Below are 16,732 nucleotides of genomic sequence, written 5' to 3'. Positions count from 1 at the left end.
ATATATGGTATATCCTGCCCCGTCTTGACGTCAAGTCGGGGCAGAAATTAAAATCTCATATTTGAGTGCGCGTGCACGTGGGCTGTTTTACGAACCCAGGGGTAAACAAAAGCTTCACTTTTAAATATCGGCTTCCCGGCCAGTGTATAATCGTTAGGCAATCATAACATACATTGATTCTCGTGGAAAAGTGAAAATTACAGGTTATGACTCCTTTAATGTATCCTTGCTGATTAAAAGTATTAAAATCTTACTGAAAATTTAAAAACTTTTGAACACTGGTATAGCTCACAACAAAATTAATATTGCCATGCCATGATAGTGGCAAAGCAACTAACTAATCCACATCAAAGCGGTCTATTTGGCATATACTGTACTGAGACATCTCCCCCATTAACATCCATTCAATCAGAATTGTTTCCTAGTTGGGATCCGGCCACAATACATTATGCCTTTTTGAGCTACTCTCGAAGGCTCCCCATGGGACAGTGGCTCTGACGTTACTCTGTCACTGGGTCAAAACACAGTATGTGATTGAACTTTCACTCATACTGTAAAATAAGCAAAAAAACAACATGTCAGTTATGAAAACACTGATACATAAAGTTTAAATTGCTCACTATTCATAATCAAAATTTCAGTTTAATATTCCTCTCCCAGCCTCTGGCACACTGGCAGAAGCCAGTGATGCCAATTTGGTTTACAAATGCCAATGTCAATGTGGCTGAATAACTACAGAGAGAGAATGTGTGTGTATAAGCATAAAGCATGTATATAAGGTGCTTATAGCCGAAGCACCCATGTGCTGGTGCAAATTGAAACTCAATCAATCAAGGAAATGTAAATATAAGGGTATAAACATTTTGTGATGATGTGGCAATACTTAAGACCCATCAGACGTGCACGCATATGCTCACAAATATTACAGTAACATATCATAAACAGTGAAGAGTTTGTTTGCACTATTGGAGGAGGCTAATCATACAGACCTGAGAGGATGAGCTGGACGTGGCAGGTGCCTAATAACACCGAACCATCATGCCGCTTCAGAAAGTGGCCAGCAACTAAACAGCCACTCTGCTGTTTATTCTACAGAGACTTATAGAACGGCCAGCAAAACATACCCGCCATCATCAGTCCTAAATTTCAAGCTTCACAGCTTATTGAAGAGCCCTAAGGAGCTGTAAAAATAATCATTTATATAAAACTCACATCTTGTAAAGTTAGGTGTCATAACAAGTGCAGTGAACAGCGCAAGATTCCTTCGGCTGGAGAACTTCTCCGCCAGAACAAATACAGCACTGGAGCTTTGCCTTTGATCCTAGTCAATGTTTTGAAAGACTACAGTAACACTGTTCTGTATACTGATGCAACAGGTATTAATGTGCTTTAGCAGAGTTTTGATAACGTAATGCTTCTTTCTTGTTAGTAAAGGTTCAGAGGCTACTATTGGGAAGAGATAACAGGATTAGAAATCTGAGGTTCACACATAAAACTGGCCACCCTGTGAATCCTCCCATCTGCCATCCCAATTAACACAACAGCGCTTCTCGCAAAGGTGGTCCGGCCCCCGTGCAAGCATACACGGCACTGAAACAAATTCATTTTTCAGCAAAGCACAGTTGGTAATTTATGTTTACACATGCTGGTTTATGAGTCATGACACCAGTGACTCTCTCTAATAGATATCATATGGAAAATATATAAAACGCATATGTATATTAACAGATATTTCCCAGTTTTACTCATACATCATGACAACATTCTAACTATAAACATCAATGCAGCATGAGTGCTATATCACTATTTTGTGCTTTTTTCTTTTTCATTTTTTTTTACAATAGTGAAATATATTTCACTACAGGCCACAACTTCAGCACTTTTTTTAAAGACAAATATAATAATTATTTTCTTATGGCTAATCATACTAATCGCACAGTATCAGTTTATGTAATGTTTTAATACATTTATTTTTTGGTAACACACTTTTATGTAAAACACTTTGAATTAGAAAGAACTGTCAATATTATGACAAAAAGAATCCCGCAAGAGCAGCATTAAAGGATAAAAAGCATGTAACAGTAAACACTACTAGAGAAGTGCTTATTTAAAGAGGTGACTTCAACATCTGTATCGCTGGAAAAAGCATAACATCAACAAAGTTCATCCTTCAGATCATCTGCACTTCATTGAACTATAAGATTACAGTCTACCGCTGGGTATGAAATGTAAATAAACTTGCTTTGCATAATAACCAATAAATGGTTGATATTACAAATCTATACAATTTTGTCTAAATTAAAAATAATTCACCAAAAAAATCCAAGTGTATTTAGGCAATACAACACTATGATGTACAGTATGAAGAAAGGATATTCATTTTGAGATTTGCTAAAGATTACATTTAAGTGTTCTTAAATTATTAGTGTTTTTGATTAACTTTAAGTGAGTGTCAGATGACAGTAAAGGTAATCTGAATGTAAACATTGGGTAAATGAGCATGCACAATTAAATATCCAATAATAATTGTAAAAACTCTGATATTGGACAATAACCAATAATGTACATTCCTATTTTCGGGTGAATCATGGATATGATGATGAGTATTCAAAATTGACTGACAGAAGAAAAAAAAGAAATGCATATCCAATCAAGCAAGAAAAAGATGGGTATAAAGTATAAACTAAAATAATATGATGAAAAGTACTCTCTTCACTAGAGCTTTTGGTACAGCCTCTAGTCCATTTGATGTCAGAATTCAGTTCACTTGGTTGATGTGAAAGTGCTTTTTTGAACTCTAGTGGGCACCTGTTCAACCTGTTACAAAAGCAATAAACAAATCCCACTCAATCGCAGAGTGCCTCGGGACACAGTGTGCCATGACGTGTAACAAAGATGACAAAGATGCCATTGCTGGACAGTGTCTCCTGACTTCCTGTTGGCCAGCAGGAGTACAGTCAGGAAGGATGGCACAAACTCAGTCATAGTTACACATCCTCTCACCTGGCTTTGGCTTTTATATGATTTACCTGCTGAGTTTCCTGCTTTAAGGGATTTATAATTTCCTCTGTCCCATTAAATGTGCTCACCTTTTCTTTTCTAGGTGTCTTTCCTACATATCTAAGTAAACAGTGTTGTTTCTGAGAACAAGATGAACGTCAGATATAGTCAAGGATGGAAGAGGCAGGAGGAGTGACTAATTTTCCTTTTTTTTTAAGGTGAGGTAAATTTGTGTTCTACAGATGTTCTTTGTGATTTTAATCCCGTCTGAATCAAACTCCTCAGTGTTTTTTTCTCATACAACCTAAAATTACAGAGTAAATTACCTGCGTCGGGCATCCACAGAGAAATCTAATCCTATCTGGATGGAAACATCTGTAACTGTGGTATATCATTTTTCACAAAGCTTCACATTTATCTTGACCTTTTTTTTCCCCAAATATCCTAACTAAAGCTATATGTATCATTGTGCTGCTTGGTGCTTTATTATGGACCTTTTCTGGGTAAAATAACAATTGATGATTGTAATACCGCTGGCATGCCATCCAATTTAAAAAGAATAAAATCATTCAAGAAAGTTTTGTTTTTTTAAGAAATTAATACATTTATACAGCAAGGATGCATTAAAGTAAAATATTAACCATCACAACTGTTTTCAACATTGATAATAATAATAATATGTTTTTTTTCGTAAGCACCAAATCAGCATATTATAATTATTTCTGAAGGATCATGTTCATGTGACACTGATGACTAGAGTAATGGCTGCTGAAAATTCAGCTTTGACATCACAAGAATAAATTACATTTTGAAATATTTAAAAAGTACCAACCTCAAACTTTTGAACTGTAGTGTAGATTTATTAGATTTACATTATGCCCATCTTTGATGTTGATGTCAGATAAAATTAATCTTTTGGAACAAAAAAAGAATGTGTATGAATTGAATTTTGATTTCAATTTAGACTTATCTATCTATGTTCTATATTAGGGCTGTCAATGTTATGCATACAAATATTAGAAAAATAGTTCATTATTTAAAATTGATTGTTAATAATTGTAACTCAAACGTTGTTTATAAAACATTTTTATAAACAGCTTTGTTATTTGCATTCATTTCAACTAGTCAGCAATCCCAGGTTTTTACTATTTTCCTAAGTTTAAATTGCAGTTTCCTCATGGAAACTCATTGCCTTGCACCGGGAACTGGAACCAGGCCTGGGGTCATGACTGTGTCCTTAACTGAAGGCTTTCTCTGGTGGACTGGGTGGTCTGTCAATCAGACTGGGAACCACAAATAAGGATTTGAGTGCATGGCGAGCTCCTCGCAGAACCTAACGCTGTCCCAACACAAACAGCAGGAGGAATGTGAAGTTCCTCTGGTACAATGAGAGCAGAGCACCCAGGCCCAGCAATATACAGAAAGCAGATATGAAGTACCTCAAACTGCAGGCATTATGAGTAAATAATAGTTACATATATAAATATCTCATAAAAAATAATTAAAGAAATATTCCAATAAACATATTACGATGCTCTGTTTTTTCCAGTTCCCATGAAACTGCCAAAAACAATCATTCTTTTTTACAATCCACACCAGAGGCAAACAAACATAAATTATTTCAACAAATCCAAATCTCCAAAATGATATTTTGTTTGTCTCCAAAACAATGTGGCTTGGAAAGTGCAAAAGAACTAAGAGTGACTAGAGTCAAGACTGGAAGAGCATCACTGAAAGAGCATTCATTTGATCAGACTGTAACTCTCTGGTGTATATATGTACAGCTTGATATGGTTGATATGTAGGATACTGTACTCATCTGACATTTAACAGCTTTTTGCCCCATGGGGCCAACAAACAACTCTCACACACGTGCAGGACACTGTTGTCACGACAAAAAAACAGCTGTCAGGTTTTGTCAACGCTGCCAGGCCACTAGCCTGGGATGAAGCTCTTCACTAGAAAGCAGACACTCAAACTTCATTTATCAGCTAAAATTAGGCTTTCTTTGAACACACAAGGCTCATCTCTTGACTGAATTTTATATCAGGTAAAAAAATGAAGAACCTCTCAGATCTTCCAGTATCGTATACCGTATACTATGTCATGCTTTGATGTCAATGTAATGCTTCTTTCAGAACAAAGAATGTTTCTTTTTGTTTATCAAAGTGTTTTCTATATACTAGGGCTATCAATATACTGCATAAAAATATTAAATTCATTTAATTTTTAATTTTAATTAAAACATAATAATGTAACTCAATTAAATCAATAGGTTTACCTGAAATCAAGAAGACTTGGGCTGTCAAGACAGAGGTGCAATGGCACTGACAGAACACACACACACACACACACACACACATCTTTTCCTCTTTAGGGATCTACAGTACATGCACAATGCAATGGCTAAGGGAATTTTGCACAAATGTTTTGTGCTGCTGTTATACATTCACTGGGAACAGTGATGTTGGCTAGATCTCCCCACAAAAAAAGGCTTTGAAGGAGTTTCACAGTCTTGCTGGAAGAGGTCAAATCTTATCAAATGAGGAATTTGGTCGATCCAACCTTCCACGTTTTCAGAAGACAAATACGAGTTAGTTTTGTTTGGCCTGTGGCGTATGAGATTATCAGCTTGAGGAATGCCTGGTGTTCTTCAGAACTGAGATCCGCAGTAAGAGAGCTGTTAGAATGTTAGTGTGGGAGTTCTAGCATGGACACTCTACTCACAGGGAACAGAAATTAAACTTGAACTCCCAAAAATGCTATTTTAGACTATTATGTACAAATTGTGCATTTCAGTATCTGCTCCTCTCTATATATAATGTACTGTTCAACAGTTTTGGGTTAGTATAATGTTACAAAAGATGTTACTTTTGTAATTTCTATTCAATTGATCAAAGAATCCTGAAAAAAAGTATCATGGTTTACACAAAAATATTAAGCAGCACAACTGTTTTCAACATTGATAAAAAAAAATATGTATCTTGAGCATCAAATCAGCATATTAGAATGATTTCTGAAGGATCATGTGACACTGCTGAAAACTTTATTACATTTTAAAATAAACTAGTCAACATTTTAAGTGTATCAAAACTTTTCATCAAAGTTATACATGAATTTTGAACAATACCCGTTCTTGTCTTAGGACAACTTTGATGACCTTTTTTGATCCACTTCAAATGTTGACTACTGTATATTCGAGTAGAAAATATTGAACATGAGAGACTTGTTATTTAACAATCAGCTATAAAGCTGGTCAACATTGCAGCTTATTGTGGCCCACTTTGATGGAAAAGGACAGTCTAAATGGACATGTAAAATTATCAATCACAGTTCAGTTTGTTTACATGCCAATTTAGTATTGGTTAATCTGAAAAAGGAAATACAACAATAATACACTACCATAGAAAAATAATAGGAAATAATAGAAAATGTGAGCCTAATTGAACTTCTGTTCTTCCAAAAGTAATAAGCACCAATTATTTCACATACTGTATATAGCTCAAATATCAGAATAAGTTATGCTCAGTAACTTGTTCTGACTATAGAGCACTGCACACAGACTCCTGGAAGTTGCCTAGCTGTCAGACAGTCTGATTTGATATTAGATTGCCTTTGAAACACATAATGTGTTTCATGTCTAATATTGCATACAGGAAAATTATTTTTTTGAGTGCAATATGGTTTAAAAGGTAAGAGAACAAACAGTGAGTGAACTGTGGGCATGCCTTATGAGTGCTCCAACTGATATACTCCAAAATCCTAAACCTGCAATCTGGGTGAACATTTAAAGTCCCCATGAAATGAAAATTTTATTCTTTTGGCTTTTAATATGAATATGTTAGCCTTAAGGTTATCTATAAGTTAGTATGCTCCACAACAATGACAAAATTCACATTTAGAAGATAAAAGCATTCAAAACTTAGTCTCTCACTTCCACCAATACGGATCAACGATTTTGATGACATCACTCTGCACTTCAGCTTCTCATCAGATTTTCTGTCCAATCAAATGCTCTCTAGAACCTGAAGCATCCCTTCCCCTACACTATTTATAGATGCTGAAGCGGTGGCTGAAATCGGTCACTTGTTCACACAATTAAAACATTTTTTGTATGGTGAATGGCACATAATGCACTATAGGGGATAGGAAACGATTCAGACAGTGTAAATACTATATGCTTTCCATTGGGGCGAATGAAGTCTGATTTCGCATTAGTGTCCCACGAACTACCGCAGCACGCGCAGACAGTATGCTCTGTTCCAGAGACACGATAGTACAGAGCGGAACATACGCACAACTCGGCGCAGACCACAAAACGTATCGGACTCAGAGCCATTTGAATTCTACACAGAATGCTGTATTTTAAAGCGATATGGAGGAGATTAGGAGGAGAAACTGTTAGACACACTCGGCATTAGAAACACCACTGACGAGTAGAAGAAATAACATCAGTGCAATAAATCGATGTATCGCGATTCTTCAAATGATTCTGGATCAATTTTGAGATTTTCAGTATGCATCGCTCTCTCTCTCTGAGAGATTCTGAGCTTAGCTTTTAACAGCAGATGTTAGCAGCTCAGTAAAGCTGAGTGCTTTAGAAACAGTCGTACTCTGCTTGCTTCCAATTCCTTACACACACTGCTTGGATCTTCCATAAAATAATCTTTCATAAAGTTTGAAGCAAATTACAAGGGTGTTCGAAGTGGGATGTGTTTACATTAATTTTGCATCATAAAAGCATTCTGAGGAGCAAGTACATTTAACCACTTACGTGGACTCATCTCACACACAGCCGAAAGGCCAAGCGCTCTTCTTCGTGAACATTTGAGCGTGTGGTTAAAAACTAGCCTACAGCACCATCTGCTGTTAAAAACTAAGCTCAGGATCGATTGGAGAGAGAATCGCGATGCATACCGAAAATCTCAGAATCGATCCACGAATCGCGATGCATCGATTTATTGTCACAGCCCTAATCAGTGCCATGAACCAATATAAATTACACACTTTTCAAACTACACATCCTCTGCCCAGGTTCCAGTTATTTATGATTTTTTTTTTTCTAGCTCCAGTTATTATTTAGTTTCTTTATTTGGTTTCCTCTAGTCTTAGTTGTCAGTTCTATTTTGCTTTTATCTCTTGTTGTCTTGTCGTGTGTGTGTTTTGCGTTAGTTCCTGCCCTGCCCTGCTTCCTGTTCCACCCTTGTCGCTGACTCTCCTGTCCTGGCAGCCAGTCTAGAGCTGGTTACATCTCACTTATGCCAAGCCTCTGGTTCCTTGAGCCGCTGTCAAGTTTCCACCATTGTCATAGAGCCTGGAGTTGTCTCATCCATGAGCAGCCTGTTCTCCTGCCCTATTGTATGGACTGTGTTCCTGCCTCACCAATCTTGTGTTTTGTCTTTTGTTAATAAGGATCTGCGTGTTTCAAGGCACTTTAGTGGGCCTTTAAAGAAATACACATCCAACTACCTGCACATGTAAATCAGATTCTTATTTCCTCTGAGAGAGAAGAAATCTAAATATTGAGCATACACTGCAGACAAACCGATCAAATAGGCAAGAACTAGCTAATAACCAGTTCCTCCAGAGCCTTGAGATCAGTTTGACAAGAAACTTCAGCAGGCCTATATAGTTAAGTACTTCTCTATGTTGGCTTTCAGTCTCAAAACATGCTTTTCATTTCACACAGTAATGAAGTCTCTGGTCTCTATAGGGAAACAATTAAAGGGAAATATTTTGTGTAAACAGGAGGAGTTTACCACAATCTCCTGCCAAATTGAAGTAGGAAGTCAAGGTCCAGAGGGATCATGTCACACGGTTACTCCTCTGTCACTAATCTAGACCAAGTAAGGTGAAGGAACTTCTAAAGAACAAGCCTGAGAGTGACTGCAAACATCTCTGTGACATTTAGGGTAAAAAGTCCTCTAATGCCGTGGACACTAGCTGAAACATTCTAAAACTGAACTGAACACACATACAGACTATTTTTCAATGACTGCAGCAGATTTTAAACACCAACTGTGAACAAACTGTGAACAACTTGAAAGCAACTGTCTCTGACTCGGCACGTTTGGGCATGATCAGTCATAAGTATCAAATTACATTCATAATCAGCCTTATAGTCGCTAAGTGTGTCCCCAACACAAGGTATTAGTTTTTCTCTAATGAACGATTTGGTTTAACACACCACACTTTAAAAAGTGATCAGTTGAATCCAATTGCCTTAAAATTAAGTAAATATACTTCAAGTATAATTGAAAAAAATAAATATATTTTTTTTAAGTTAAGTCAACTGATCAACTTTTTACAGTCCATTGCCCTAAAACCTAATATATTTATTTTATAAATGTATTTCTGGACTTTTGAATTTAATTTACAAGATTGTGGAGATATATAATATTTCAACATCTGATCCTTCAGGAATACACAATCTAATCCAACTTCGACTGCCTCATATTATCCGACAGCACACCACACACACACACACACACACGCGCGCGAAAAAAACATAGCTCTAATGAGTAATCTCTCATGTGCCTGATGACATATAGGAAAATTAGCATTATGCATTTCATTAGCCACTAACACAAGTGTAAATACACCACTACTGCATAATTGCAAAGGGGGTACATGCAAAATTGCCACAACAAAAGCAGAATCTTTCAAGTCCAATTAAAGAGGCTTTGTGCATGATGCTGAGATGGCTTTTTATTCTTCCAAGCTTGCTGCAGCAACAGAGATTTTGACCTTTGATTCAACAGAGTTACAAAGTCCAGTCAGCTAATTTGCTGTGAGCACAATACTATTTGCTAAATATTAGTATTGTACTTTATCAGCAGGTTAAAAAAAAAACATGTAAAAGTTTGTGGTTGCTAAGATTTGTTTTTGTTTTTTTTGTTTTTGAAAGAAGTCTCTTATGCTCACCAAGACTTTATTTATTTGGTCAAAAATACAGTTAAATCAGTAATATTGTGAAATATTATGATTACTACCCAAAACTTTTAAAATGGTAGTATACAGAAAAAGCAGTATGTCAAATGAGTAGTATGTCTGAATATGTATTAATCAAAAAACAGTAGCCAAACAATATTAGTTGAGCTAATTGGCAGATTTAAAATAAATATATATAAATGGGAGAAAATTTAGGTAGGCTCTTTTCAATTGTAAATGCTATAGGAAGCAAGAAAGTTGTTCTTAATTTTTAAATTGTAGCAGACATTGCCACGGTTATTGTTAGTATGTCATAGATCAAAGATCAAAGACCACACGGGTCACAGGTCAATGACAGCATGATGGATGTAATATGTCTAAGAATGTAGTCACACTACACAAGTGCATTCCTAAAAATGTTCTTCATCAAGTTGAGAAGTTCAGCACATACTCTACCCTGAATGTGTTCCAATTCCGACGCATATAGAAATTACTTGCTAATGTGCGTGGGAAGCAAACAGGAGAAATGATTCAGAAAACCTTAAGGAATATATGACTAGGTCTAATTGTTATAATTCATAAGTTGCTGCAATCAATCCAATCAGACAGAGAGCTGTCAACCCAGATCCCAGTGCACACGTCTTCATACCAAAATGCTGCGTTATCAGGGGAACCACTTCATGCAGACAGGCAAGATCAAAGACAAGGAATAGTGAGCGATGGAAGACCCCCAATGTATTTCCCGGCAAGGCAATTACTCTTTAGCCCAGTTTGCTTGGGCACTGCTGGGCAGGGAAGCCCCTCTGGGTTATGCCAAGCCACACAGACTACTTATGTTGCAAGCGTTTGCTATTAAGAGAAGACGGCTGCCTCCATCAGTCAGCCCCTTGTCAGCAAGGGCAACTAATATAAGACCCATTTCTGATGTTTTACTACACACCACCTGGTTAAAATGATTCAATCAGCAGAACGGAATCACAAAGTCCTTGTGTTAACAATAGCGAATGAGGCTTTCTATTGATTCGTCATCCATATCATGAAAAACCATTACAACGACAAAGCAGTACTGTTGCTTTGAGAAACTGTTATTGGCTAATGGCCTCCCTGTTATTAAACTTAATGCCAACATTAATTTTAATGAAAGTTTCGAGCAGCGGTAGCTCGTATAGCCAGGTCCGAACAGAATCCGCAGCCTTTTTTCGCACTTTCTGCGTTGATTTTCAGGAAAAGTTCATTTTAACAGGGTCAGATTAGGCAAAATATTTAATGAATGAACAAACACATAGCCTAAGTGATGTACAAAGGTTTGGTGTCTGTACGTTCTGTTTTTTTTTTTAAAGAAATTAATACTTTTATTCAACAAGCGTGCATTAAATTTAACAAAAGCGACAGTCAAGACATTTATAATGTTACATAAGTTTTCTATTTCAAATAAATTCTGTTCTTTTGAACTTTATATTCATCAAATGCTCAAATATTAAGCAACCGTTTGATAATAATAAGAAATATTTCTTGAGTTCTTTCTTTCAAAAGACAGAACGTTTTAATGATAGATTAGTTAATAGGCAGTGATGATACACAGAAGGACAGAAATGTCCAAATTCTTAGATCCATGTTCCACGCTGCTAGTTTTCTCTCGACACGGTTGGCAACTCAACATGCTCAAGCACTGCCCTGTCTGAGGGCTGCAGCTCTTCCTCGAGGTCTGTCTTGTGTCAGGAGCCCCTGACATGATCAAACAGTGTCCTTTTCAAAGGCCTTTCCCCCTACCATTCATACTCCCACTGGAGCACAGACATGACACCCTATTTATTGCCTTCTCTTTGCACTTTTTTTGCATCTGTAACCGGTCTAAAAATCTTTTTTTTCCATTTAGCGAGAGCCAACTCTGTTTCCACATACCTTCCAACGTGAGCAACAGCAGCTTGCATTTCGATTACGACAATGATGGGAATGAAAGTGACTGGTCCACGTCTGTGGCCACAGTGGGTCAATGGTCTTCTCCATCAAACAGGTGCATTAATCTTAAATATAAACACAATAACAGCTCAAGAAGAACTTTTTGTCTCTCTCTCTCAAAACAAAACATGTCCCTTAATCTTATCAGGACTGTTACAAACACAGAAAACCGAAGTGATAACCTGCGAAAAGCTTGGTCAATCCCGAACCCGTAAGTGTTGCATAACTCTAGTAGTACTCTAAGCAGACCTGATTACACAAACGGTGCTAGAAAATTGGTACTTAATGTCAATATTAAGTAAATTTATACTACATTGCTTGAAAAGACAAATGAAACCAAAACTGACGTCTCCTAATTTCCCGTCTGAATTCCGGTGTAAGGAAATAAGATTAAATCCAACCTGACATCTTAAACCGAAGTAGAAAAATCTCTAATGTTAGTTGGCTGGCTCTTGTATAGATCACATTCTGACTGTCTAACCGGGTCAGTGGCAAACTAGAGCACCTTTCTGAGTGCACAGAGAACAAGAGGCCCTTTGTTGCTCTTTTTGTCACAGTTGACTCCAGGAGATCATTACAGGTGGGAATTGTGAAATATTTTGTTACGATATAAAAGCCACTGCCCCAGTGTGTGGTACAAATCACCCTCAATAACTCAGCATTAAGTCAATCTGAACCATCTACTGTACGTAGAATACCCAGTTTTCTATACCATGAAATGGAACACAGTTAGGAAATGTGAATAAGGAACTCAATGAACTTCTACCTCAAACCAGATGAATTCTTAGTCATATAGGCTTGAATCTAACTATAGCATGACGTACTGACACAGATGATTATGGCAGTGTTCACCTACTGTGCAATTTCCTTTTTCATTCTTGAAGAAAGTATGTGATTTCTGAGGCTGAAGTGTTCATGATGGCAGCATAATGTGTTCTTTGTGTTGGTGAAACCGCATGTATTAAAACAGAAAGGATACAGGTAGGTTTGTTTAATGAAAGGAGAAAAATTCTCTCGTTATATTATCTGAGTGTCAAAAATGATTATCAGAGAGAGTTTTGTTGATGTTGATGCTGAGGTGTGGTTTTGAGGTGGAGCGGAGCTTTAACCTTGGTGAAATGAGCTCAGCTGCAGTTCTGTAATCTGCACATCACAAAGAGATAAAAGAGCTTGCTTTGATGCGCTGTAAAAACATTTGCTGGGTGAGCAGACAACTGCAAAGTTATTGATATGGCTATTGAAAATCCTTTCCATTTAAAGAACCTATTAAACAGAAAGTCGTCTTCATAAAAGACTAGTGCATAATAGTCTCACGTGTGGCATACAGTATGGTACTATAATAAATGCTAGACTATATTGTATGTTGGTATGGGTGCCTTGCCGCAAACGTCAGAATTCTAGCATTTGATAATCCAACACACAAACAACAAGGCAAGATTTTATAATTTCAGAATTTCAGACTCAGCCAGTCTCTCATCAATTCATAAAGCAATTGAAGCAAACTGGAAATCATATGAATCATTAAAAATGTTATCAAAAATGAATAGCACACATCTTAACTCCAAACACTTATTTGTCTAGAGATATAGGCTCTACTGGAAATAACGGTGAAAGCATCATGAGCAAATAACCTCTATCATTTTATTTGTTAGAATTTTTAGAATTTATTTATTTTCATATTATGTGTTTACAGCTCGTTATTTTCATTAAATGTCATATCATTTAAAAAATAATAATGTTTCTTACAGTAACAAATTATCAAGCACAAATCCATTTTAGTATAGAGTTTAGAATAGAATAGCATTTAAGAGGGTATTTTTGAGAATTTCATCTTAGAAACTGCAGCATACCATTTTAACTATAACTTATGTCTTACGGAACAGCAAGCGTGGCGTATAATGACCTCTTCAATCAAATATAAGTAGTAACATATTTCAACTGAGATCAAGTTCAAGCTCTAAATTACGACTTCATAATTAATAATGAAAATAATCAAGCATGTGTTCATATGGGACATATGCTTCTACTGTACATCTGACCCTCAAGCATACTGGCACAAGAGGCAAAATTACTATAATATGACATTTAGTAGATTATTCATTACAAAGGATTTGAGTACATGACGGAAACAGCAGAAGCAGCATATGGTTTGCTTAAGGGCACAGTGGTGATGGTGATAAGGCAAGATTGTGATGTGATTGATTGTTCATTGACTTCAAACAGTCCCACATGTCTTCTTTCACACAGTCTTTTATAACCAATAGTCTCAAAGGATTTTCTTCATTAACTTTGTTCTCATGACAAAACCTCTCACCGCATTCAACACTGTTTACAGCATTTCTTTTTTATGCACACGCACACAATCTGAGTTCGATTTAAACCCTCAAAAGCTATAAGCAATATCCATAATGTATAATTATGCGAATCGTTGGCAACAAAACAAATGCTTAAGAAATATGTTATAAAACTGAATTACTGATAACATCTAAGTAGCAACTCATGTAAAAGCTACTTCATTCCTCTCTTGATTTTTTTATGATGCATGCATCCCAGTCCAAGTGTGCTGATTCTGTGATGTTTCTGACTAATGTGGGACAATGCGTCGTTGCAGATGTAACAACTTAACCTCTTTGGCCTCAGCTGTCCTCTCAGCACAAATAAAACAACAACATCCTGTCTTGAAGCACAGCGCAGCGCATCTGACAGCTCAGCTTCCTCCATACAAACGCTCCTAACATGCCAACAGACGCAACAATCTGAGCAAAAAAAGTATGTTACAGTGCCTGCATTTCCCTTTAAATTGGGGTCATATAGAGAGCATCTTTCTCAGGGAGCTTACAGAAAATCTCTGAAAAGCCATAATCATAAACTTCCCAGTTACATTAATAGCAAATACACACCATACAAACAACCTAGTAGAATTACTCAAACAGAACAAGTCATTAGCTTATGTTAAACTGTTCTATTTGAAAAGAGACTGGAATATGAACTTATTAGCATATACAGCAGATTACAGTTCTCTGCATCCCAACATTTCTTTCATAAAACTTTCAGACATACAAATGCTAAGCATGTCAAACACAATTAGGATTCACTCTCTGAAAGAAAATGAGACATTTAAAATAAAAAATGTATACATGTCATATGCAGCTGGCTATATAAAACAACTTAACAGATGAACTTCAGTTGTGAATATTCATGATGTTATCAACAAAAGAGTGAGATTTTTTGACTTACACAAAGGCATGGTAAATGAATGCCCAGGCTCGCGGTCGCTCCAGGACATTGTAGAGGTAGTTCTGGAGCTTCCTGTAGCGCGCGTTTCTCCGGCCGCTTTGCGCGCTGTAGATGAGCGGTTTCCCCAGCAGGCTCAGCCGGGCGCCCTGCTTTCTCCTCTGGTTCTCCGAGCCTACTGCACCTGTTGTGCCCGGCGTCGACAGCAAACTGTCGACTGTCCTGGTCGCGTTGTTCATCGTCCCACGACCGGCTTCAACATCTTTCATGCCATAGGGCTGCGAGGTCTTCATCCAGAGACCAGTACCGCCCTCATCGCCACTGTGGTTGCGGGGCATCGCATCATCAGCGCAGGCTGGAAACGCGCGTCTGGCACCAGCGGTGCGCGCATATAAAGAATCTGTAGACGAGCGTTAAAGTCTCCTGTGTAAAAACATAAGAATCTTTTATTGTTCTTCTCTTTAATATTATATATAACAGGATCGCCTACTGACAAGTGCATGCATCCAGCTAATTTACAGATAAGCTATGAAAGATTTGGTAAAGTTATGAACCTTCAGATGACTCAAGCAATCTGCGCTCGCCGCCGTGAGACTGGAGTTTTGAAGGAGCGTCACCATCTCAGTGGAGGAGATGTGGCGAGGGGAGGGCATCACTCGACATTAAACGCAATACTCACTCGCGCGCGCGCGCTCTCTCTTTCTCTTCTTCTGTAAACCATAGGCTACTCTATTCCAGTTCAAATGTGCTGACAAGATCTAATGTAGCACTTAGACACCCCAATATAGACAAATTATCAGCTTTATGAAGCTTTCGCTTCAGTGTGCGAACAGTGTAGTCGTCTTTTTAAGAGAATTTCTATAAATATGATTTTTTTTAAACTGCAAACTAATATAGGCTTCTAAAATACAAAAGTTTTCATGATATCCTTTAACTACAACTACAGTAAAAGTGCAGAAAGGTGATAAAGAATGACAGTAGTTATGTTTACCGTCCGATAAGGGTTTATGCCGAATATTGTTGCTATGGTTACATCCTCGCGCGAAAGTGACTTCTGAACGTATTTTGTGGACCCTTTTCACAGCCAGTGATAAATGTAAATCCTGCAAAGTTTTTTACATTTTCATTTTTTTAACGCATGTATAACACTGTAGCCTACTTTGTATTATATTGGCCAACCTTTGCGTCAAATAACAAGAAACTAGTTAATGCCCCTTTGAGTGTGTAGCCTATGGCCAACGGCTGTGGGAGTGGCGGTAAAAGTGACGTCTTATCTCTCTTCTGACTGGAGCTATCAATCTCTCTTTTTTCCCCTCTTTTTGAAGGTTGGGAAAACACTATAGTGGACTTTTGTTATTTGAGCAAATGGGAACACAAAATATATATTTAAATGTAGTCTCTCATTCACCGAAGTTTACCCAACTATGACTTCCGTTTCTGAGAAATTTGGCGCTCCAATCACCCAAGTAAAAATACTTTTTAAAGTAGGCTAGCTAGCAATTTTTTTTAACACATATTTTGGTCATGTGCTATCGAATTAGCCTTTGGCTTGACTTCTTTTCACCAGCGTCTATGGAGTGCTAACTTGTTTTCTATAGCCTAACTTTTG

General features: G+C 37.2%; 1 protein-coding gene across 6 annotated transcripts in view; it reads right to left on the bottom strand.

Moving 5' to 3' along the window:
- The window catches only part of kcnq5a (potassium voltage-gated channel, KQT-like subfamily, member 5a), a 125,931-nt gene extending 110,040 nt beyond the window's left edge, over positions 1 to 15,891 (bottom strand). For all 6 annotated transcript variants that reach the window (XM_079855154.1, XM_079855155.1, XM_079855157.1 and 3 more), the window contains exons 1-2: positions 15,678 to 15,891; positions 15,127 to 15,546 (exon numbers count right to left, since the gene is read on the bottom strand). In XM_079855154.1, the coding sequence (XP_079711280.1) occupies positions 15,127 to 15,461 (335 nt within the window). In that variant the 5' untranslated portion in view covers positions 15,462 to 15,546; positions 15,678 to 15,891. The remainder of the gene's footprint in view (positions 1 to 15,126; positions 15,547 to 15,677) is intronic.
- Between the last annotated feature and the right edge of the window lie 841 nt (positions 15,892 to 16,732).

The sequence above is a fragment of the Squalius cephalus genome (genome assembly GCF_949319135.1).
Source record: "Squalius cephalus genome assembly, chromosome: 21".
NCBI classification, from domain to species: Eukaryota; Metazoa; Chordata; class Actinopteri; order Cypriniformes; family Leuciscidae; genus Squalius; species Squalius cephalus.
The sequence above is the reverse complement of the archived record's forward strand: the minus strand, read 5'-3'. Positions and strand labels throughout refer to the sequence as shown.